Raw genomic sequence first — 24,928 nt, forward strand, 5'->3', positions numbered from 1 at the left:
TTTGCTCCATGGTTTGCTGCTGCAGACCACCAGCCATCTGAGCAGACACCCCAACCGATCACTTCCTCTGCCTGTGCTGGCACAGAGAGGACATCTCCAATCTGATGGATGAGCTGAGCACCTGCATACATTGAAGACACCTATTCAGCCGAAGTCAAGCCACATGTCATGCTTTCAACCTTACTGGAAGAGCTGGACACAGACCATATCCCCTTTATACATGGAGACATCTCAGGTGCTTCACAGTGGTCACATTCCATGTACACCAGCCTGCCCTTGGACTCCTCTCCAAGGACCAGATGCAGCACCCTTGGCTTTGAAGCCTTTGCTCTGACCTGGCATGGCTGTTCTCACCTGGATCTTCAGGGATTGGGAAAAAATACATTTCTTCTTGGAGAGGAGAGCCCTTACTATGAGAGCCACAGGGACATGTCCACAGCAGCTCTCACGGCTTGACAAGCAGCAAAGGATACTGTGGGCTACACCAAGGGCTCTCCCCTGAACATGCAGGGTAGCCCTCAAGCAAGGAGGGGGACTGGGGACAAATGTGCACGTGTCCCTCCTCCTGTCTCCACATGTTCACTTCATCTCACAGATGCTTCTTCCCTTTTTTCTTGTCATAAAGTCCTCTCTCTCTAAAGAGACCGTTAAATTTCAATGGAAAACAGAAAAAAGAGCTTTTGTTCCATCCCTGACTTCTCCCATTAAAATGAAAAGCTTCACAGAAAAAAAAAAAAAAGCCTCATTTCTGAATATATTCCACCCTTTCATTCATCCCACCCGTGAAATGCCTTGCAGCTGCACTACAAAGCCAATTGTGGCACTCCTCCAGGTTCCTGAGGACCCCGGGGTATGCTGAAGGATCTGCTGCACATGCCCAAGGTCCAGCCATGGAAGGGATTTATGTTGCGACATGGTGATCTCTTGGGACCAGGCAATTCCTTGGGAGGGGACAGATGTGCTGGATTCCTGGTCATGGGAATGAGCTCGGGGCTGAGCAGGGTGGTGCCCAACCAGGCAATCAACTGGAGCTACCAGCATTGCCTGGTACAGATGCATCTGACCTCCTTCAGAATCCCTCTTCTCTTTCCATAGGGTGTTCTGCTTCACACATTTCAGGCTGATGCAAGAGAGGGCTGCAATTCACGGGGAAGCATCAAGATCCTAGCAGAAGGTTTTCCGGCACATTGCCTTTGCATCTCTTACACGAAGCTGAACACCTGCTCCTGTCACCTTTCCTTTCTGACCCATCTTGCATCATCAGCTTTTTCACTTCAGCTTGACTTTTTAATACCAGCCTATGCACAAGGTTATAAAGATCATAACCATGGCACTGTGTTGTCAACCCACCTGCCATGCACAGACCCACACTCCTTGTTTCGTTACCATCTGCACAGCAGCACTGCACCTACCGAGTGCAAAACACAGCAACGATGGCTCTTGTCCCAAAGAGCTAGTATGAGACAAGACAGGAGGTGGGGTTCAAGTAGACAGACTAGGGGATGGGAAAGAAATAACACCACTATCCCAGTCAAAATAAGTATATAAAATAACCAATGTAATAAACACCAAGACCACCATGTAGTACTGGGAGAGCTAGATGTGTGTTAGAACACTTTTCCACCACATTATGGTAAATATTTCAGTATTTCTGCTGACACAGAAATTGTCAGTGTAATGTATCCTGATCCTGTAAGTGTAATGGACATTCAACATTTAAAACCCCATTCTCAGCACTTGCCAAACACTTGCTCTGCCCCAGGTGTTGCTTAGCACCAGCTGTGGAGGTCCAGTGCATAGCCAAGACCATACCCTACAGAAATCCTCTGCAAGATCCTGCCCTTCCCTCTGCACGCACCAAATAAGAGCTGCCCCCTAAAAAGCAGCTTACTACCAAGATGTGCCCATGGAAGGCCACTATCCTATTCAACAGCATCCCTCATTTTAAGTGTGACATCTCTATTTCACCATCTGCACACCCAGGGGAGTCACTCCTGCTCATCCAAGCTCATGTGAGGAGGTGTTTCTGGAGGACAGCAAACCTTCATGCCATGCCAGACAGCTTCATCCCCACGGCTGAAAGACCAAGGAGACAAACAAGAGATTCTCATTCCCTGACAGTCTTTAAATCAGGATGAAAGAATGCAATGAAAGCATCAGAAGACACAAAGCAATGGCGTTAGATGAACCACATTCCCAAACTCGTACTGGTAAGGCACCCATGAAAGCCTGGCTCCCACAAGTGCTCGTTACTTCATGAAGCAAAAGCTGAGATGGGATCAAGAAACCGGAGTATGTACTAATTCAGATAAAATCACCAATTGAGAAAGAATTATTTATTTCCAATGGATTAGGAGAGACCAACTGACAGCTGCCAAGGTAAAGATGATGCTCAGCTCCATGTGAAGAAAATAATTTTGTTCTGAATTCCCAGAGATTATATTGTTGTGCTTTAATGAGTGCAACCCTCATGGGCATATAGTAAATGTCTCTAATGATTTTTTCCACATCAGAGCGTGGCAGGAGCAGTTGAGTTACAAAACATGCTGAGATGGAACTGAACTGAAACGCCTCCCTGTTATTTATCCCAGGGTTTTCCTCCTCCCACCACCTCCAGACATGAAAGTGATAAGACCTCAGAGCTGTGAGTCATATGGAGGAAAAATGAGCAATTTTGCTTTGTCGTGAAACTTGAAGGAAAACAGGGAAGTTACCATTAAAAGCAGCATTTACGCTGGGATGAACTGATGGAGGGAAGGCAGCAGGTGATGGCAACTCCTGCTCCATGTGATAAGAAAAAACAACCCTCAAGGTCACCATCTTCTGTCTCTTATAAACCGCTCAGCCCTTACAGATGGGAGGAGAGCACCTAGACCATGCCCCATGCAGACTGACAGACAGACCGATGCATGGCAGGAAGAATGGACATCATCCTGTTTCACAAATGGAGATGATGGTGGTCCAAGCGATGGCTCAAAGTGCTGTGTAGAAAGGCTGTGTCAGAGCCAAGGACTGAAGCCACAGTGTTTTAAAACTTGCTCTGGGTTTTGCTATAGGATCATCTTCCTTCTCTAGGCTTTAACATACAAAGCTTGCCACACAGAGGCCATTGTCACCCCATCCCCATCTCTCCCCTCCCCATGTACTTTCTTTCTAGTAGATGGGATGGGGAAGACTATAGAAGTACAGACCTGAGCTCCATCTTCCTGCGTCAGAGATCTCTGAGAAGTACCCAACCAAGTGCTCCAGGTCTTTAATTAGAGGGGTGGAATCACTGCCTTTAAATGCAGGACATCTTTTTGCAGTAGATGAGACACTGAATTTAAAAAGGGTTGGGGTGGTGGTGGTGGTGATTTTTTAAAGCAGAATACACACATTTCAGCCCACCTTCACATTTTGGAGACTGTCACTGTTAGCTTCTCAGCCATGTGCATGGTCTACCAGGAAGAGACTGCAGGAGTAATGCCCAAATTTTGGGTATGCATGGCAAATTCACTTTCAAGCCTCTCCGTATACCCATACATCTCCAACACCCTGAAGTGGGGGGCAGCCCCCCTTCCTCAGTTCCTTTAGGGCTCAGAGTGATCCTTCTGGAGAGGAAGGACTCCTTCACTTCTTCCACCAGTTATGTGCCAGGGGAACTGACCTGTGAAAATCTTCACCTGGAGTGGTGGGTGAAGCCTCCACCACTACCACCATGACCACCACCACCCTGGAGAAGAGGACTTCTTTTTTGTACCACGAACCCGGCTGATTGATGATGTGGCTGTGCAAGACACTTGGTAGCCTGGACTTTGCTGTGCATGGTTTTCTTTCTGTATGGATAATGGTTGTTCCCAACTCAGCTGTTGTCCCTGCAGCTGAAGCCTTGGCTATGCCAGATGGGATGCCAGCAGGGCTATCGGGGCTTTGGCAGCAAAGCAGAGACAAATTTAAATCCTAAAGCTGATGTGTTGTGGGTGGGCATTTACATTTATTACCAGGGCCACCTTTTGGGGAGAGGAAGATGCTACCTGCCTTTCCAAAATGGCAAAAACCAGCAGCAGAAGTCACTCTGCAGTTCCTAGGCATAACCCCCTTTCTTTCCCATGGCATTTGCAGGCAGGAGACCTGACTTCAGCCGACCCTGCCATGACAAACGTCTGCTGGCTTTCCCCAGCGTTAGCAGATTATTCGCTTCCGGGGGTCTGTGTCAGTCCATACAGAGCCCCGATTCATCCTAAACCACTTTGCTGGCATGCACTGGATTAAGCGCCCTGCACTCCCATGACCTTAGCAGAGACAAGGCTACCCCTGTGCACAAAGACAGGCTCTGCCTACAACCAGACATCTCTGGCTGAAGACATCCCTCTCTAAAGGTCCCATCCCACATGGCCAGGAGCAAGAAGCAGCTTGCAAATGATGCAAAGGTCATATCCTCTTCCTAGGACTGATACTTCTGGCTGAAATCCACTTATTTCAGGGCTACAATGAATAAATTATCCCGCTATTGGAGCACACGCAGCACACCCTCTTTTTTCTCTGCAAAACTGTGCTGCCTTAATTGTGTATATTCTTACATGGCACCAACCATTTCCTAACCTTCCCAAGCAGAGTCAGGTTGGGATTTAAACTCGAGTTTAAAACAGCAATGAAGAGGACACAGACCACCTGAGCCTCCTTGTGCTGAACCCTGAATTACACAATTTAGCACTTCTTTGCAGGTTTACCTTAACTCTGCAAAGCAGTGTGGTCCTTGCATGGACTCCTTTATTTTTGTACCCTTTCGCTTGTGGAAGTACAGCCAGGAAAAGGCACCATTGCATCAGTCTAACCCCATCCATGCGAGGAATTGTGCTGGTGTCACTTTTTGTTGATGTTGCTACTAAAATTAAATCAGATTACTATGAAATGTGGTGATGAGCACAGGGAACCCCAGGGCATCACTCTACTTAAGATAATCCTATTGTTGCTCATCCTGAAACAGCTTATGCTAGGAATGATTTTTAGGCGTAACTGGGCCATCCTGGGCTAGGGACTGTAAGAGGACCTCCTCTTGAGGGTTTTTTTCAGCCTTACTTCCTATAATCTGTGACAGCCACAACACCCAGGCTGCAACCAGCAGCATGCAGGGATGCGCATTGGCAGCAGGTGGCGAAACAGAAAGCAAAACCTGCTGCTCTCTGTCAATGGCTCATGCTGGGGGTCTGAAAAAGCTGCTTTCTTGCCCACTGATGGGTGGTTGCTTTGGGGCCAGTGCCCTGGATGGGTATACAACCTCCCTCCTCCTGCTTACATTTCACAACACAGAAGCTGAGACAACAACCTAAGCCCCGATCAGGTATTAAGATGCTGCAAAACATGACAGCCTGCTTGATAAGCCAAGAGTCCCTCTTCAGGCACTTGATATGGTCAGCTGTCTGCCAGCTCCAGCACATGAACCGGAACTTGAAAGGTTGGCCCTGAAGTCCAGCAAGTTCCAGCCTGGAAAATAAGATGGGTTTCTACATCACTCGAGCAGAGTCAAAGTCAGGGCAGCTTCCCTGTGAAACTGCCTGGGGTTCCTGCAACAAGACTTTTTTCCTCTCTAATAAAGTGCAGTCTATCAAAATTAACATCAAAGGGAACAATCCTGTCTTCAGTAAGAGGTGATTTTCAAAGATGACATCCTTGTCTTTATTAAAATAACACAGAGCTGCTGTCTTGTGACACTTGGGCTTCCATCACGTCATCGAAGTGCTGAAAACAAACCTGAAGGAAACATGCAACGCAGATGTGACAGCCCGAGTACTCAGAGGGGGAACAAAACCAACCCACTACACTTTAGAAAAATCAGATCAAGGGCTTGTCACATTTACTTTAGCTAGATAAAAACCATAAACATCTGAAGGGCAGGGCTGTGATCCCAGCATAAGGTCCTTGAAACGCCACATCTGAGCTGCATCTAGCCGTGGCAGCAGGAATCTGTGAGCAGCTTCCACACTCCTGACACAAGAGTGTGGGGTAGCACATCCAGGTGAAGGATACAACCTAATTTCATTATTTTTTTTAAAGCACTTCTTTTGTGCCTCTCAGGGTCTTTTCACTTAACGGTGTGTGGCTGCTTCAATGCACAGACCTTCCTGCCTGCACTTGCACTGGTGCAAGGCAGTGGGGTGTTAGGCTGGATGGGACTGAAGCCAAAGCTCCTTTCTACTCCCGGGGTCACCAGACTGCTCCTTCCCTGCCTGGGGCCAAGCGCTGCTTCTCTGTTTGCTGGGAGGGTGGACGGCCATTTCCAGTCCCCCAGCACAGGGACAATGCCACGTCTGTGCCCAAGAGTCATCAACCATTTACAGGCTGTTATAAATAACATCATTTATTCCATTACAAGAGCTCTGTGATTTTCTGACCCAAAGACCCTCAAAACCCGCTTGCCAGTCTAGCCCCTTGCTATCCAGCACACCTGAGCAACGCTGGCTGCAGTGTGCTTAACACACCTGCTAATTATTGGGGTAAACCCAAAAGAGAGATGGGGATCACTACCACTCCACACACCCCTCACCCTTGATCCTGTCTGTCCCCACCGGCTGACCCAGGGAAGCCAAAGCATGCTAAAAAACACTCATCATTACCCGTCCCAAACATCCTCCAGGATCCGAAGGAATTCCCTGCATTCTGCTGGAATTCGGTGTTTTACCCACAAGGCCACTAACCAATTAGTGCTAACTTCTAATTTGGAAAACCAAAACTATTGGAGAGCCTCCATTTTTGCCTGTGGAGCAGCACCAATGAACAAAATAATTAGAAGTGAAGAGAAGGATTATAAAACCCCAAGCCCATCCCCACCCCATCCCTGCTATAATGAAGAGAAGATTCTGTTGTTTTGTTTTTTTTTTTTTTTTAAAAAAGGATGAGAGTACAGCTGGTCTTTGGCTAGGTGAACCTGACATCACTTTGTATGGCTGGGCAAGGGGGATGCTCTGCTCAATGCCCCCTCTGCAGCTATGCAGATATCCTCTGCGCAACCTTTTAACCAAGCTCAAGTGTCTCCTGAGGACTCTCAGCAGGAGCTAGAAGCAATACAGCCAAACGCCCCACTCCTGCCAAACAAGAAGGCTGCAGAGGCCATGGCAACAAGGTGATGCTGGGCTTCAGCCCCCTTCCTGTGCAGAGTGCTGTAAGCAGAGCAGGTCAGGTGTGATGGTCCTCTCCTTACCCAGCAAGGTTCCTGTCATTAGGTTCAAGGGGTTTTGTTTAAAGAAGTTTGATAGGAACATATTACAAATATTATTTATTAAAAACAACTTAGATTTTCAGTGGCGTTTGGTCCAGAGTTTCTCTTGAACACCAAAGCCAAGAGACGAGGTTGGTGTCTCCATCCTTGATTTCAAGAGATGGGTGCACACAATCTAACACTTAAGCACCTAAAGGGCTTCTCACAGGCACAGCTAGGAGCAAAACATAAAATGTAGCTGATGTCCTAGACAAATAATTCTCCCTCCAGGAAGAATTACGAGGAACATCAGCTGGACCATATCAGTCACATCTCCCATGCCATTCCCAGGTGGTGGAGACACAGAAGCGACCTGTGGCATGCAACGCCCCCTGCTCTCAGGGCAGGGACCCAGCTGGGCACAAGAACATCTCTGCTGCGCTCCTGCTTGCACAGGGAAGCAGAAGTGCAAACATGCCAGCAGCATTTAGGAAACCATTTTTAAAACTATGCTAGTCAGAACAGGACTTCTCCCTCGACTGGTAACCTAGCAACTTCAAGGAAAGATTTAAAATATTAAAGACTAACAGGTAGAATTAGGCAGTATTTTCCAGTGATCTCTTGTTTCTCTATTAACTTTTTGAGAGCCTGACTCATTGGAAGGATGCACCATTCCTGTCCCTCTGAACACATGCTCTTTCTTTTCTCCTTACCTTGTCACTGTTTCTGTATTTGCCCCATTTCTTCAGCATCTTTAGCCACTTGTCCACGCGTTCGATTTCCTGCTGTTTTTGCTGGTGCAAGGGGGAGGAAGACAAGACAAATTTAAGAAAAAAAGCGCCAGAAGATACCTCCTGAAAACACAAAACTTCATTCTCTTTAAGTTTAAACTTCTACGCAAAGACCTCACATTGTGGATGGAAACAATCCACAGGTGCTTGCAGGAACTGGTAATTTCAACCTGTGGTAATTAAAGCAGCATTCGTAAAAATGATGAGACACACAGGCTTAACACAGAGAAAGCATTTCCAAGAGGAGTATTCTTTGAAAACAAAAATCTTTGCAGGTTCAGCTAGGCTCAAATCATTATCACTGTATCAGATCGGCAGAAATGAGATGCTATTTAGTCCCAGTTAGCAGGATCCTAACAGAGGACATGCTCCCAGCTCAGGGGAGATGAGGATGGAGATGATGGTTACCTACAACCTCCATTGCTTTCCCCAGCATGTGCAATCCCCTTTTCAAGCTGCAGGCACTGAGTGCTGTGCCAAAGCAGAGGAAAAAGCCCAAAACTGCTTTAAAAGGTGCAATTTCAGTGCAGTGTGCAGGAGAGGAGATGCCTGACCCACCAAAATAAAAGGTCCAACAGCTGGGCATAGTGCAGAGTTCCCACCTCTGCACGAGCAGCAGTGACCAGCGGGTGCTGGCTACCTGCTTTGCTCTCGCTTGCACATTTGTTTCCTCAAAAACTGTCCCCTCCCCAGCTGGTGTGATAATGATCCAGTACCCATGATGACAGAGCTGGCAACTCTCACCTTATCCTCCAAGGCCGTGCGGGTTGGCAGCTCCTGCTCGCTGGAAAAGCAAGGGGTCACCAGTTACTCTATGGGCAAGAAAGGGTGCGGAGGAGTGCAGGGTGCTGCAGCTCAAGGACCACCTCAGGTACCTGAGGAGATACAGCCTGGGGGCTTCATGGCTTTCCTACAGCTGTCCCGGATGAGGAAGAGGCAGAGGAAGCACCAGCCAAAACCCCACCACCCTACAGGAGCTGCTGGGGGGTAATCAAGCACTGGACATCGCCGGAAATCCTGGGCATAAACCTCCTCTTCAATACATACATGATCAGCAATTAAAGCAGGGGCGGGGGTGAAGGGGAGGGGGAGGCGGGATTTCTAAACAGCAATTGCTTCGAACCCCCCTCCTGCACACAAAACACCTACTATTGTAACTTTTTGTTCAGATTTGGAATTAAAATAGTTCTTTTAAGCATTCTCCCCAGGCACAGGGTGTGCATCTAATTAATCTGTGCCTTGCTTAGGATGGGGATATCCTAACAATCAGGTATCTTGTCTCATCTCTTCCTACACCTCCCTGAATCATCAGGTGCAAACGCAAGAGCCTCTCCCTCTGCGACACACCGCGGGCCTCCACAGAGGCACAGGAGCACCATCCTCCACCTTCTGACACCAGGCTTGTGATGGGAAACCATTTCTGAGCCTTGCCTTGCAGCAGATTCAAAGCATCAGAGTGTTTGAACATGTTTGGTTGAGGAAAGGGGCTCATCCTAGTCTTTCCTCCTGCATTTGGGATTGATCAAGCCAAGCCACAGAGCGGCTTATAGGAAAGATACTGGGTCTTCCACAGGTAGATGGCAGGTGCAGGTAGATGGTCTGCACAGACACGCGGGTCAGAGAGGACAGGAGGACTTACTGCAGGAATCCAAACCGGTCTGTAACTTTATACAGCGTGAAATCTGCATCTTCCCAGGGGTCAATCTGAGCTCCTTCCTGCCTGCCCTGAAAGCAGAAAGGACACCTGTAAGCCGGCCCCAGCACTGGGAGTGCCCCAGTGCCTGCATCCCACCCCCAGTGCCTGCATCCCTCCCTCCCCGCACACTAGAAGCCATAGAGCCAGGAGACCAAAACCTCCTCTAAAGAGACAAATACAACACAGGCAAGAGAAAAACGCACAAGTTCAGCCTATCCAGTGTCCCTGGTGTGCCTCTGCTATGGGCTGGGAAGGGTTGTACATCGGAGAAACCAGTGCTGTTTGGGCATAAGCCATCCTGGTGTTAAGGGAGCACTGAAGCACTAGAAGCCCAGGACATTTCAGTATTTGTGCTGAGCACACATGGGATCTGCGAGAAACTCTGGGGACATGGTGAGAGGGGATGTGCAGGCAGAAGCAGATAGGGAGAGCCAGCATGAAGCCTGATGGCATGAGGGTTACTGGGGTGATGCCTATAGGGAGGCAAAAGTTCTTATTTGAAACATTCCTAATCAATACAATAGCTTCAGCCTTAGCCAGCATGTCAGGGAGAAACACGAGGTTGGTACCTTCTCATACTTGGCAACAATCTCCGCTTTTTCCTGGGCTATTAAAGACTCTATATCTTTCTTCATGTCAGAAGCTGTAAGGCAAAGAAAAAGGGGGGGGGGGGGGGGGGGGGGGGCAGGGGGAAGGACATAAGTAAATTGGAAATATTTTAGCAAAGTGCTAATAGAAGAAACCTTTGCTGACAACTTTAGCTTCTAGCTGTATCCCATAGCTAAAATTAGGCTGAGGTTAAAAAGCCCCTGTACAAAGCACGCATGGAGTTTGCCTCCACACAGCAGGACTGCCAGCTCCCACCGCTCTACACTGGGACACAACTGAATTTGAGCAAGGGGGAGTCTTGTCTGCTGGAAGACAAGATGCCGTGCCTTTGTTCTTAGGCACACACATGCCTGTACAAAAGACATCGTGCTCTTAAATTGAGACATGCAAACTGGCCACAGAGCCCTTGCATTGCACACGTCGCACCCCAGCTGGGCGCTGCACAGCATAGCATTTGTGTGGATGACGGCAAACCACCACGCTCTTGCCCTCAGCTATGGCTGTGAAGCCATGAGATGCTCTGTAGGGGCATCCAAAGGGAGATTTATCATCAAAAGAGAAACTAAAAAGAGAAGTGTTTGCCTACTGAAGTGTGCACACAACAAGTAAATTGGCCTCTAGATGATTACCTTCTATACACACCCCCAAAAGACATCAAACACAACTTGAGTGTTGTCTTGTACAAACCCAAAGGAGCATCCTTTCTTTCAAGCCATAACTAGTTTCTCATTGTTTGCCAAACAAAAAAAGTTCATCTAAGACACCGAGCAGAAAACATGTGCAGACAAAATCCCCAGGGAACCACAGTCCCCAGGGATGGCTGCGAGGAAGAAGGCAGAGGTCTACCAAGCCCTCCTCCTCTGAAACTCTATGGAGCAGCAACCAGCCCAGCTCAGACCACAGAACAGCTACAGTACCACCTAAAGCCAAGCTACCGCAAGCCACGTTACCCAAACCTTCAGGCTATGGGAGCAATGCTGCCATAGTGCAGCCCCAGCCACAGCAGTCCCAGGGCATGGAGGACAGCTGTAGGGACAGACAGCCAACGGGGATGGCCTCATCTCCAGCCCACTGACCACATTCCTAAGTGCTCTGTAAAAGGACAAATTCCAGCCAGCCCCAGAGCTATATATCTTTCTGGTATCTTCCCCTTGCTCCCCTTCCCCAGTGCTTGGTTGCTTTTTTCTTAATTTTTTTTTTTAAAAGCTTTTTAGAATAGTTTTAAGTTTTCCACACTTCTGCTATGAATTATAAAACCCTACTCAGTGCCAACAGGATAAACACTGGGAAGTCACGCTGTGTTATCACCTCCATAGCTCCGTCCTTCAGAGTCCTGCTGACTCGCCACAGGTCCCAGATGGATACTACACATTTCAAGAACAGCAAGGTAAAATAATTTTAGTCCACAGTTGTAAGTGGCTTAGAGTTTGGAAAAGTTTTTGAACACTTAGGAGTATGAAGCCTCTTAGAATAGCTTGTTATAGAGGCAGACTGCATTTTGCCTGCTGTAAAAAGATTCAGCAGGGTTGGGAAAAAACTGTTAAGAGCCACCACAGCCTTAAAATATTTTCCCCAATGTCACATTACAAATGATCCAGTGATTTACCCAGAACATCTGAAAGCTAAACAACTTCAATAATACAGTCCAGAGGTTTCTTGCAGGGCTTGAAAGGAGCTCCCTGGAGCATCTGGGATCCTGCATTGCTGTGCTCTGATCCCTTCCCAAAGCACTGGTGACCACCTCCTTGCAGAGAAGAGGAGCATTGCTACCCACAGATAAAGCATTGTGCAACAGCTGCTCAGGAATAAGTTTACTCCAAGCTGCCATTGCAGCTCTCTAATGGACACCAGGAGCCATCCTGACATCCCTTCAGGAGGAACCTGGAGGGTTCTTGTCATAGGACATGCTACCCAACTTCTGGCTGAAGCTGCATCTCGGCGAGCCACCGCACAGCCAGCTGTGGCAGTGCTTGGCACCACACGAGCCAGAGAAGCCAAAGGTGTTGCACTTGGGATGATCTGAAGAACTGATTTTTCCTTGAGGGGAAAAAAAAAAGAGTAACTAAAAGAAAAAATGGGGGAGATATGACGAGCAAAAGTATCAGCACTTTCCAAGGCTCAGCCCACTTCTCTGCACCTTCAGATGTCCGTAAGCCATTATTTGTCTCAGCTTACCAACTCCTTAATGCAACCTCCTTGCTGCCACCATGTCTTTCAGGCACGGATGGAGACAGCTGGGAGATCCATCTTTCCCTAACTCTTCATTTCAAAAGCAGTCATCACTCCTGGTTGCCAGCAGTGTGATAGAAATATTAAACCACACACAATAATTGGAGCTACCAGGGCAGCTCTTCTGCAACACATTATCAGCCAACAGCATGGGCATTTCACTGCTTTACACTCACCTATACAGACACCGGAAAAAAGCAAACTCTTCAAGTTCACAGCAGGAATGGGTGTATCTTTCCCCATTATTGACTTGACAATCAAAACAGAGCAAGGACAGAAATATTAAAGTGTATTTTGTTCTCTTATTTTTCCAAGCTGCAGCTCTTACTTCAAATGTTCCCAAGAATTTTGCTCAATATACATTAATTGCAGCTTCATTTTTCAAAGTAGCAAGGTCTGAGTAACTGTCTCATAGTATCATCTAATATATCTGCGTCTTCTCCTTTTCACACCTTCCTTCTGCAAAGTTTAACTCAAAGGCAAATTCACTCCCCCAATCTGACATTGTTTTTTGGTTGTTACGGGGCAAAAGAATTTAAGTGAGGTCCTTTATGTGGTGCTAAAAATACAAATATTCTGCAGACTGGAGGGAAAAATAAACTGTACGTCAAATTAAATAGGCAATTTTTCAAGATGTTTACGAAGTGGAAGTTATTCTGAACGTCTCTGACCACACTCTGTAACAGAAAAACCAGAGGAAGAGCGACTTGGTAACATGGGAGGGTTTACACAGCAGAAGACAGCAGCAAGACCACATATATTTTGGCACCCACCTCTGCGAAAGCCTTTCTGCAGTCAGAAACACCAGACAGGTGCAAAGGAGCCAATTCTGCATCTCATGCCTGGAATGTACATGTTTGTTTTCTCTTTCTACTATAACAGTGCAAAAGTTCACAGAGAAAATGGTTGATGGCAGTGGGAGGGATGGAGATGGCAAGTGGCTGCACTAGCCTCAGTGTTTGACTGCAATACTGCTGCTTTTCAGAGTACAAAGGTGATGCTGTGCTTGACTACGTGATTTTCAAAGTACTCTGGAGAGGGAACAGAATATAGCTTAGCTCTGTAACAGCCTGTGTTGAATATGGATATTTTTGTTATTTAATTCTGCACTTACCTGAACTCCAGAGTAGTTTGACACCATGAAGTTATAGCATTTGCTTGAGGGAAATGACAGCTCATGTGTATGAAAACTACTGAGACATTTATTTTCTGGAGAGTTTGACGGAACACATCATTCTGCCCTGATATAAATAGGCTACCTATAAATAGGTGCAGCCTGTACCTGCCATGCTTCTCCATATACCTATATAAGACTGAAGACTTTTTTTTTTTTTTGGTAATACGCCACTCAAATGACTTTCTCAAGCCTACCATCCAATTTTCTCCTGTGAGTACTGTATTTTCCCAGCAAACAGGTTTGGTTTTTTTTTTTTTCCATGACAAACACCCAAGATGAAGCAGTTATGAACAGGATTGGTAAGAAAATGTAAACAATGCAAGAACAGTATCAGATAAATTTACTAGGATATAAGCAACAGAAAGCCCCAAACACACTTAAATTCAACTAGGAAACAAAGTTACCAACTAGTTCCTTTTAAAAAGAATGAGTTGAAAAACCCCACAATCTGTCGTCTCACACTAGAACTTGCAGCTTCCAGTTTACAATTTAGGGAAGTAAAAATAAATCCCTGCAACAGTAAGCCTAAAGATGCTTAATGGAAATGCACATTACTGCCTACCCGCACTGAACGCTATCTGGCCATTAGCAAACCTGAAATAAAATATCCAAGTTTTGGATGATAGCAACTTTCCTGAAATTAATTCACCAGCTGGGATCTCAAATATCGGGCAGTGAAAAGAAGGTGTTGCATCAAAAATGCAAGACTTGGTGCAAAAATTGTTATCCACAAATCAGATTTACTGTTATAACCCTCCCCCCAAATCCCCTATTTTTCCAGTAAGATCTGCCAAGCTCCTGCTGCCCTGCACTGGGTGGTACCCAGCAGGACCAGTATGGCCGAGAGCATGGGACCCTCTGGCCACCAGTCACCCAACCTGCGCGTTGCAACTCTGCTGGCTGCCCAGAAGAGGAACGAGTGTTTCCCACAGCCCAGTGGCACACACGTCCCCTGCTGCCCCCAACCACGACGCGACGTCTCCCGCTTATAAACTCATTAGCAATCACTCTGCCTGGTTTTCTCCCTGTGTGACAGTGGGAGACCTGCAGAAGACACAGACACTGCCACCTCTTTCCACAGAGGTCTCTTGCCAAGGCCACATCTGCAGCCCTCTGCTCATCACCAGGTCCTCCTCTCCCCACTGTTCAATTTACATGAAACGAGGACAAACTTCCATTAAACTCCACCAGGATGCGAGACCTGTACGCAGAGTTTAATCCATCAAAAATGCAAATGGATGTGGTCTAAGGACTGGAGCTGAGACATCAAAGGCTCAGCTGATGGCCCCTGCAGAGGTTTGCAGGTGGTTGCGTATCAGCAGGTCTTGAGATGGCCTCCCAGAAATTCACTGCAACCGTGATTCCAGATCTCACTTCTCCAAGCCCTCTTTGCAAAGCAGTTTTGCTGTTGGAACCTTGGCCAAAAAGCAGTTTTCCAGCCTTTGAACGGAGTAGCTGTGGTGATGCTACCAAGAAACCTGTCTGAGCCACAGCTGCTGAATCTTCAGTCTCTCCAAGCCCTTTCTGCCCCCTTACAAGGAAAGCGCAAAAGTTTTCCATGTTTTTATACCAGTTCTACACAGGTTTTATGCTGTCAGGCTGCACTAGCATGAAACCGTATTGCTAGACTTCTCCATTTTGCTGCAAGGTGAACTGTAGGTCCAGTGTCACTTGGCAGAAGGGCTTTTGAAAATAAAAATATCAGTAAAATCGCCTCTTTTTAGGAAGTACAGCATAGCATCATGTTCTCAACCTTGGGCTGGATTTGGGGATATTCTGGAACGCCATTTTTAAATTTTACACTGTAGAAAAGTATCTACTCAAGCCACTTGAGATTACAGACTATAAGTTTTGGTTATTTCTCTGTTCCTGCTGCATCCACCAGTCAGAGAAAATTAAAGGCAAGCATGATGCAGGTGTACAGCCAAATACAGTTGAATTACAAAATCTTAACAGTTACCTTCAGCAAGCAGAGTCATCTCAACCACCTGCACCCCTACTCAGCATGCTACATCTCCAGGGCAAAGCTTGTAAAATTTGCATTTTTGCTTCAGTAACCTCTCACAGTACCGTACCTTTCACCTGTCCAGCTGCACCCAAGCCCATGCAAACATGTATGATTTTTTTTCTGCATGCTATTGCAAGCTGAAGGTCATTGAAGAAGGAGAAATTTAGGTGAAGGTGTGTTGGTGTCCTGAATGTGTCCAATTAACCACTAATAGAGACTGCTGTTATGAGGGGAAAAGAGAGAAAAAAAAAAGGCAGATTTTGACACACTGTACTTAAACACCACGCTGGCCTGTATCAGACTGAAACCACCACTGTGAAATAAAGTCAAAAAGGTACGTACTTACTACAACCATATCCACCACTGCTGAAACTCAACGAGTCGCTGTTTCTGTTTCACATTCTATTTTAAAAGCACATTTTAACACAGTGTTTTATATCTTTAGCCATATAAGCCTGTAATTTTTCCTTTATACATCTATGCAAGTGGAAATGCTTATACAACATCTGCTAAGAGGTGAGACCCTCACGAGGCGCACCTGCAGTCTGCACCACTTCCCAGCAAAGCACTGCTCTCACTTGTAAAGCTACTACTAGTTGTTAATAGTGACTTGCATGCTTGCATGCCCTGGAATAAACCTGGCCACGCAAAGCGGTGCAACAGTCTGCTTAAAAAGCGGCTAAAGCAAGCTGTGAAAAGTTGAATAAACCCTATCAGGGTTTTTTTAAGTGCATGAAACAGGCACCTCGACATGCTTCAAACCATGCAGACTGTATCAGTTTGCAGCAAACTTCCCATCTTGGTTGCCTGGTACAACTTGGCGGGCACAGTCAGCAGCTGCGAGCCGAGGGCAGCTGTCATCAGAGGCTCTTCTCCCATGCACTTAAAGTCTTTCAAAAGCAAAGTCGCGGGCTTACACCACTGCACATACCTACCAAGCACAGCCAAAATGAGCACGGCTCAACCGCATTGCCATGGTTCAAGGAAACCTCAAGGCCTCCCAAGACATCCAGGAGGAGCTGTGGGCTGTTGCAGGCAGGCACCAGCATGCAGGACTGCGTGTCCGGGAGGTGACGAGTCACAGGAGGAAGTGACAGCCACACGCCGCCGGCTGCTTCGCGAGACCTAGCTCGCCACGTGGAAGTCAAGCTGCTCCCCAGGTCTTGGTACAAGACCAGCCAGCATCCCCACCTCTGGCATCACAGCTGCTGCAGTATTTTTTACTAGAAACCCAAATTTCAATCCCAAAATGGACACCACACTCAATGTGCTTGCATTGAAGGCTTCTGCTGATCCCCATCTGCAGCTCCTCTCTCATTAACAAACCCAGACTGCAAATGCCCTGGCCAGGCACCAGCTTCAAAACAACACATCACCAGACTGCACACCACCAGTCTTAGCCCAAATCCAGCACTCGCTTACAACCCTGCTACTGAAAAGGAAATCAGACTTGTACTTGCAATGTGAATTATGACTTCAGGAATGAGATTACTATCAAGCAGGATGAACCAAGACACAGGAGATCCTGTTTGCATGTTTATTTTCTTGACTACAACAAAAACTCAAGAGCACGCAAGCAAGTTTGGTGTTTTGTTTGGTTGGTTTTTTTAAGAGTGGAAGGAGCACTAAGCCAGCTGAATTGTAAAGAGGTTTATGTTTTAATTGTCTCAGGGTCTTTGAAAATGACTGCCCATAGATCACTTTATATGAGTCACAGATGTGTTACAGAAAATTCAGACGAGCTCCTGTCCCGGTAAACTTGCATTGCAACTGAAACTGAGCTGGATGCTGCGCTGGATAAAAACACACTCACCTCCCTTAGCAGAGGCACTGGGAACACCCAAGTGAGAATCTCCACTGCAACTCACTTTGATGCCACCAGCAATGTCCCAACAAGCCAGAGCATCCAGCGTCATTGCAGATAAGATCCAGCCAATTGATTAGCACGTGTACCCACAGCACACAGCAGCTCTCGGGGTGATTCTCACCTGCTGCAGAACTGGTTTGTGAGTTTGGAAAAGGAAGCGTGGAAATGCAATCCGGCTCCAAGCATCGTGCCCTTACCTGAGCCTGGTATCAGGTGCTGAGATGCATCAGTTCAGCTGGAGTTGTCCTCTCCCCTGCGGGCATCTACCTGGCAGGAGTTGGTTGCCTCTGCTGCAGGGTGGTGAGGACCCCAGGCCACCACAGCCCACCGGTCAAATGCCCTTTGGCCTCACTTGTGCTGCCCCAGCTCAGTGTGGCAGCTCTCCCCTCTGCTCCTCTGGCACATGAGAGCTCACCATGAGCAACTGGGAGAAAAGGCAAGGTGGGAGGCAATCCGCAGACGGGCTCTCTCTTCCCCCGGGCTCACTGCAAAGGAAATAAGAAGTTGGTAAGTTATCCAGTTCTGGCACGGTGGAGGCACCCTCCTTTACCAGCACAGGGGGTCTTTGCACACAGAGGAAAGGCAGGTCCCATTGGAGCCGGCAGCAGGGCGGCAAGGCAGTGTGTCAGCCTGGTGGGGAAGGAACAGGCTGTAACAGGAGGGCACCAATGGCAGAAAGCAAACGATGCTCATCTGCGCTGCAGGAAAACCTTTGGTGTCGGTCATGCTCAGATTTTGTTGATTTGGTGGGTTTTTCAGGATGAGTTTCTTCCCCACCCAGATCACAGCATCAGCCCAGCCCAGCATGAACTTGCGCTAACACAGAGGACTCATTATAAGGATTTTGTTTGGGGCTGGGCAGGAATTTTACAGCTATCCAACCACACATGTGACAGGTACCAGAAAACCAGCCTCCGTGCCTCCAGCTGCACAGCATCATGTTGTCCGGGGTATTTATCCAGGGATGCTCAGCTCAGACACAACGCAGCACCTGGTTTGCAGTACAGGGCTGTATTTTAGCCCATTTTCTGGCCTGGTTGCGTGCCAGGGGATGGAGGGGCTTCCCATGCAGATCTCAGAGTCCATCACACCTTTGTACCAGCAGACATGTGCCACTGGCAACTCAGCAGGCAGAATATGCCCCCTGCCCAAGCCAAAGGCACAGAATTACACCTGACTTCAGCCGGTCTAAGAACATGTTGCCACCAAGAAGGGATGCAATGGGGGGTCCAGGCCATTCCTCCAGGAATAAGCTGGGGGGAAAGGGAGAAGCAGCATATGGGACTTCGGCCAGGTTAAGACCAGTAACACAACATCACCGACTCACATGGCAGAGGAGCTGGCAGCAGCAGCACCACTTGAGCCACCTTCCAGCATTTGCAGTTCCTGCCCGATACATCCAAACATCCAATGCAGTTCAAAGGACACCAGAGCCCAACATATACCTACCATTTTTTTAAAACAAGTTTTTAATTCTGACCTTAAGTAACTCAGAGAAGCAAAGCACTGGTTTCACAAGTGTGAAATCAAGCCATCACCCCAAAGCATGTGCTTCTGTTTGAAGCCAGCAAGTGCCGGGAGGGGGAAGCGTGAGCCAACGCCTGGGAGAGGAAGCACAGCTCACTTTTGTCATGAGCAGCCACTTTAATAACACCACCTCTCCTCCAATCCCCCTCACAAGCACCTGTGAATGGACTTTTCCCCATGTTCCTGGGCTGTCTTGTGCTGAATTTCCCCACTGTCACCCTTCCAGCACCAGGACACAACGACTCGGAGACTTCAAAGCACAGACAACTTCACACCCTTTCAGAGGTGGCCACTTTATCAAGTAACCTATAACACAGCTTACATTATATATACATTATTACTGAGTAACTTATAATGTGGCTTACACACATTATAATGCGGATTACACACATTTCCCCTTGTTCTCCCAATTTGCACCAAGCTTTTAAAATACAATGGCAAGCTGTGGTCACAACTATGATAATACTTTGCCACTAGACTACGGCAATACCATGAAACCACAATACATTGGCCAAGCCTTTTAGTTCTAGAAATAACTAAAAAGCTATGTAAGGCTGCATTTACATGCTATCCACCCCACATCAACACTACCACCGTGCACAGCAGTACTGCCAGTAAATAAAACCTCAACACTCTCCCCACCATCCTTCCTGTGCTCCCAGCACTTAGGTCTCGCTCTCATTTTCACACACATTTTTTTGCGCTGTACCTTGGTGCTCAGGTTAAGGCCTTCCGCCCAAGGATAGAGACGGGAGAATAGAAGCAAGAAGGCTGATAAAGAGATTTGCTCTCCTCCCTGCTTGTGCTCAGTAAGCCCAGCCTTGGTGCTTCTGCAAAGCTCAGCTGTTGCAATGTCAGAAGACGTGGCTTTAGACCTAAGCTAAACACTCAGAGCAGAACAGCAAGTCTACAAGCAATTCTTTGCCAGCTTCTATTTTTAGACCTCACAGGGAATAAAAAGAGCATCCAAACATTTTTTGAGCTCTTTTTGACAGGAACTCATTTTCTCCAGACAACAGCAGCAAAAAACCAACCAAACAAAAACCAGCACAAAAACTCCAAGATGCATGAATTTATTTTTTTTAAAGCATCGTTATTTAAATGATTTCTCATTAAAAGAGAGACGTAAACTGAGGAATGCAGAAGTCCACCTGTGGCTTTGGGAATTGAAGACATTTTTCTCTCTGCATTCCCTCCTTCTTCCAACTCCAGTGTCTATAAAAAGGCCAGAAAAGGCGGGGGTTAGGGGATATCCCCTTTTTTCAGGTGATGCACTGACCTGGAAAGGAACTATATAACCACAGAGCTTAGGAACTAGCTGCTTCTGTTTGCTTAAGACTGGAAGAGCAGTTTATGTTTCTTGAACCATAAACTAAAGGAAGCTACAATGATGGTCATTCTCCACTTGGACATGCGTACCTCTCAAATACTGTATTTTATTCTTTTCAGTCCATGTAGCAACACCATGGGACATGCTACTCTTCCTTTTTACCATCCCCATGCTCATTCTTGTGCCTAGCTATACATGGCAATTTTGGGTAAGCTAAAAGCTCTTATTACATCTCTTCTTGCTATTCACAATTCTTTTTTTTTTTGCCATTTTGCTACTGGCCACCCACACCTAACACATGTCTGAAGCAGCAGGGTGAGGACACGCATCCTGGCTGATACCTACGATGTCACCCTGGGCACTGTGGGGCTAGTGATGGTCACTAGCCAAAACCAAAGGAACAAAGATCAAAAATAAGCTATTGTGCTGCCAGCAGCCTGTGCTCTCCTTGGCACAGAGGGGTGGCATCTTTTTTAAAACACAAATAAGAAAACAACGAATGTACCATTATATAAAGTCACTATGACAGCCAATGAAATAAATAGATAGGAAGCTAAACAGCCACTAACGACGAGATGCAGCTTGTCTCTGGAAAACTCGCCCAAAATAATCATTGAGGTGAATGATTTATAAGTTATAGATATCTAAGTTGAGTTAAAGTGAGACCTATGCTGACCATGTGGGTCTTGCACCCCTTGCTAGAGCCCCTGGCTGCACCCCATTTTTAGGAGGGGAGGCAGCTTGAGCCATTACCCTGACCCATACTAATGCCCATCCCCCAGGAAAATATGTGTTTTAAATGAGGTTCTCTGAGTACCACCCTCATTCCTTCAACTGCTTTAGTAAGTTTAATCAGCTCACACTGCCTCCAAATACAGAACCACATGCAGTAAGTTATTTGTATTTGGCAGAGGAAACTCCCTGACCATTTTGCTGACAGTTCATGCGACTTACATTACTGTCAAATAGTATCTCTGGATGCTAATCGACAAGCTGTTATTAACTTGTTTTCTTTTACCAAAGCCCCATGCAAGCATGTCCAGTAATAGAAAGCTTCAACGAAACAAGAAGTATTTGATCCAACACTGGAAAATACTGAGAAAATGTCTCCCAAAGCTCTTTTATGGCCTTGAACCATATGCAGGGCAGCGTTAGGATATACAAATTTTTTAAGGAGTATGAAAGCAATAGTTTTTTAATTACAACATAACCTTTCCCTTTGTTTGTGCTTGTTGATAACTCCTAAAATTACCCCAACCTGAACAGTCACAGGAATTTTTGCCCTTTTTTTTTTTTTTTTTTTGCAAAAGCAACATTTTATGTAAACAAGAAAATTTAATGGTTATGTTCCCTTTGTGAAAATTGTTCACATGAGAAGTCCTCCCCCCTTCCCTTTGTGGAAAACATGTTTATAAAATCCAATCAGAGGCAAAGACTTAAGGCAGATGTAACGCTTCAGCTTACGAAACAGCAATGGTTTTGTAGGACACCCTGTTAAAAGCAGCTCACCAGCTTAGGAGTCAATATAAAAGTAACTCAAGGGTTCTTGGGGGTTTTTGGTTGGTTTTTTTTTTTTTTTTTTAAAGTGTTGAAATCAACACCTGTCTCATTTGGTCAGGGCTCCAAAATACATCTTATAATTCACAATGTCTTTGGCTGTTACCACTTTACTGTGGTCAACATAAAACTAAACCTGATGCTAAAAATGGATCCATTGAGACTGCTGAGGTTGAAAGACAGACACACAACTTTCCAACCAGAGAAAATGAAATGGTACTGATATTTTGGAGTAAGCCATATTATTGCAGTAACAGTTTCTGTACTTCAGACACAAGTGCAATGAAATGATGCTCAGGGAAGCGGTGGAAATGCAGCCGGGCAGGTTGGTGCTGGACACTGGTAAGAGCTAAGTATGGAAGAGGATGCGAATGTCCCGGTCACTGGCAAAGCCCTAGCGCTGGTAGCAGGCAGCTGGTGAGGTGCCACGCTGGGCAGTGACCAGCGGCAAGCAGCAACAGCCCCCAGCCATCAACAGCAGCCGAACCAGTGCTCCTGAAACTGTGTCCTGAGCACGTACCACCAACCACAAGAGCATGCAAGCGTGGTGCGCATCTCTCCATCACTGCAGTGGGGTCTCCCCAGATGCAGAGCAAAGCCATGCTGGTCGCCGGTGCAGCAGGTGTAAACAGCTTGTGCCCTTGCATGTGTGCTGGGGGGATAAAATGAGCCTTACCCCTCCTCCACCAGCCCCACATAGACCCTAAAGCCCCCAACAACACTTTTTTCCTTTGCAAGTGCACCATCAGCACTTGGGGTATTTCCTAATTAGCTAAACAACGGCCTCTGAAGAGCTCAGCAAGGATTGCTCACGTCACCACGCTGCCGTCTCATGGGCTTTACCACAACGGCAGCACTTCCCCTGACCCGCGGCAGCGAGGCCAAGCCACCAGCACGCACCTCTCCCTCAGGGCGATGGCAGAGCACTGCCATACTTTATGGCACATACCACTGTGTAATGAGGTACACCCCCAGCATCCCTAGGCCACCTCAAAACAGCGTGAACCAGAAATTCAGGTTTGCCAACTCAGCGTCTTCCCCACCCCTGGTTTGGAAACCTCCTGCAATGATCGCATCAGGAGCAGGCAAAAATTCAGCTTGGTTTCTGGGGAGAGAATGCTATGCCTGAGCACTTCATCTGGCTCGTTCCTCATTTTACCCCATGATGGACTCAAAGGTGGAAGAGTGGCACAATGAACTGGCTGAGCCAGACCCAAGTTTGGAGTCCCGCTTCACGTGGTGCATGGAGAGCCCCGAGCAGGTCTGGTGTGGACCCGAACCTGCAGGTGCCACCATGGAGCCCAGTACCCATGGGATGTACAACAGAGTGAGCCAGGTGACATACACAGACATCAAACCAGACGTCATCTTTCCATTTCTAGTTTTTCAGAGGCATTCAGGCAGCACCTTCGATCAAATATGCTTGAGAAAGCAACACAAGGAACTTCAGAAAAACGAATGCTCAAAACCACAGTGGATCTATTACCTACATTTACTGTTTTCCATGGCCTCGGCATTTCTGATGTGAATAATGGACAGCAACAGAAGCAGGATAAAAGTAAGTCAAAGGGGACCACAGCAGACTCCAATCTATTAAGGAAAATGTTTGAGAAGGGTGTTTCCAGTAAAAGCTAGAGCTTGCATGGGGAAGGTGACAGTACGCATGGAAGAACCAAAAAAAAAAAAAATTACAAAATGCCTTCTTGGATGAGATAAAAAGCAGAGGGAGAAGTTTAAGTAGATGACAGGCTGTGGCAGTGATATAAAGACAAGCATTTGGTATGATGCAGACCCATGCAAGGCTGGCCATAAAAGCAGCAGCAGATGCTGTTCTCCCCAGGAAACAAATGAACACAATTCAAGTATCACCTGTGTCTCAAGATGCAGTGTTACTTAGCTGAAGACATGCTCAGCTAAAGAAAAAAAAAAAGAAAATGAAAGATGCATTTATCTCAAAAATACTTTAACATTCACCCAACAAATCAACAACTAGACAGTTCACTTAAAACAGTTCACTTAACACAAAATTTTAGTTCACTGCTACAAAAGACATCTGTAAGCAGGATTATGATTTTTCCTCAGCAGCTTGGGAAATGGGAATCTTCCTGTTCCAAGATCAAAACCTGGGAGAGCTGAATGCATCCTACTAAAGTGCAGCTGGACTCAGCACTGTGCAAGACTTGGAAAAGGGAAGTTGTCAATAAATAAGAATCTGAGGGCAGTAGAGGGTGTTTTGATAGGAAAGGCATGAAGAAATCACTTTTTTTTTTTTTCCTCTAAAGTAAAGAGTGGGGCCAACACAAAGAATAAGATCCATGCTGAAGTTAGAACATGCCTGCAGGCCTTCAGATAAGACTTCAAAATAGAATAGCAATTGCGTGGGAGTTTTTTGCATTTTATTTTTTACAAAACATCAAGTCCTCCAGCAGGAAGGATTCTTCCAGAGAGGAGAGATCAGAGCTGGTTCACTCTTTATCATCACTGTTGAGTAGAAAGGAGCCTCTGTGAGCCCACCCTTTAATTTAAAGCACAGTTGCTTCAGTCTTGGCCTGGCTGAGTACAAACCAAGGAGTTAATCTTCCCAGTTCCCATCTCCCATGTAAGCCCGGACCTGGATTCTCATCTCAGCTCACTGGTCACAGACCTTCCTTTAGCACCTGCTTCAGACAGATGCATGGCTGCAGCAAAACAAAAGCAGTGCCCTTCCCACCTGCTCCAGGCAGCCTAACCTCTCCTTATGGATATCTCCCCACCAGATCCTCTCCTAGGACCCATTACAGGAGGGTGAGCACTAAATCTCTTTTGCAGCAGTAAAACCTGTGCTGCGCTAAAGCTATTACTTGTTTCTCCCACTTCCTTCCATTGACAGAAAACAAAAGCTTGTAGTGTTGCTCACCATTATCAGAAAACACTTGCTTTCCCAGATTGTTTCTCTCCTCCTTGTTTCGGAAGGGTTTTCAGTA

The 24,928-nt window shown here is 46.7% G+C and overlaps 1 protein-coding gene across 1 annotated transcript in view; it reads right to left on the bottom strand.

Annotated features, from left to right (window-relative positions):
- The window catches only part of LOC104035262 (TBC1 domain family member 3K-like), a 32,713-nt gene extending 14,710 nt beyond the window's left edge, over positions 1 to 18,003 (bottom strand). The window contains exons 1-5 of the mRNA XM_075711927.1: positions 17,749 to 18,003; positions 10,231 to 10,304; positions 9,605 to 9,690; positions 8,710 to 8,749; positions 7,888 to 7,968 (exon numbers count right to left, since the gene is read on the bottom strand). Of these exons, the coding sequence (XP_075568042.1) occupies positions 7,888 to 7,968; positions 8,710 to 8,749; positions 9,605 to 9,690; positions 10,231 to 10,296 (273 nt within the window). The 5' untranslated portion in view covers positions 10,297 to 10,304; positions 17,749 to 18,003. The remainder of the gene's footprint in view (positions 1 to 7,887; positions 7,969 to 8,709; positions 8,750 to 9,604; positions 9,691 to 10,230; positions 10,305 to 17,748) is intronic.
- Positions 18,004 to 24,928: the final 6,925 nt, after the last annotated feature.

Source organism: Pelecanus crispus, chromosome 6 (genome assembly GCF_030463565.1).
Source record: "Pelecanus crispus isolate bPelCri1 chromosome 6, bPelCri1.pri, whole genome shotgun sequence".
Taxonomy (NCBI): domain Eukaryota; kingdom Metazoa; phylum Chordata; class Aves; order Pelecaniformes; family Pelecanidae; genus Pelecanus; species Pelecanus crispus.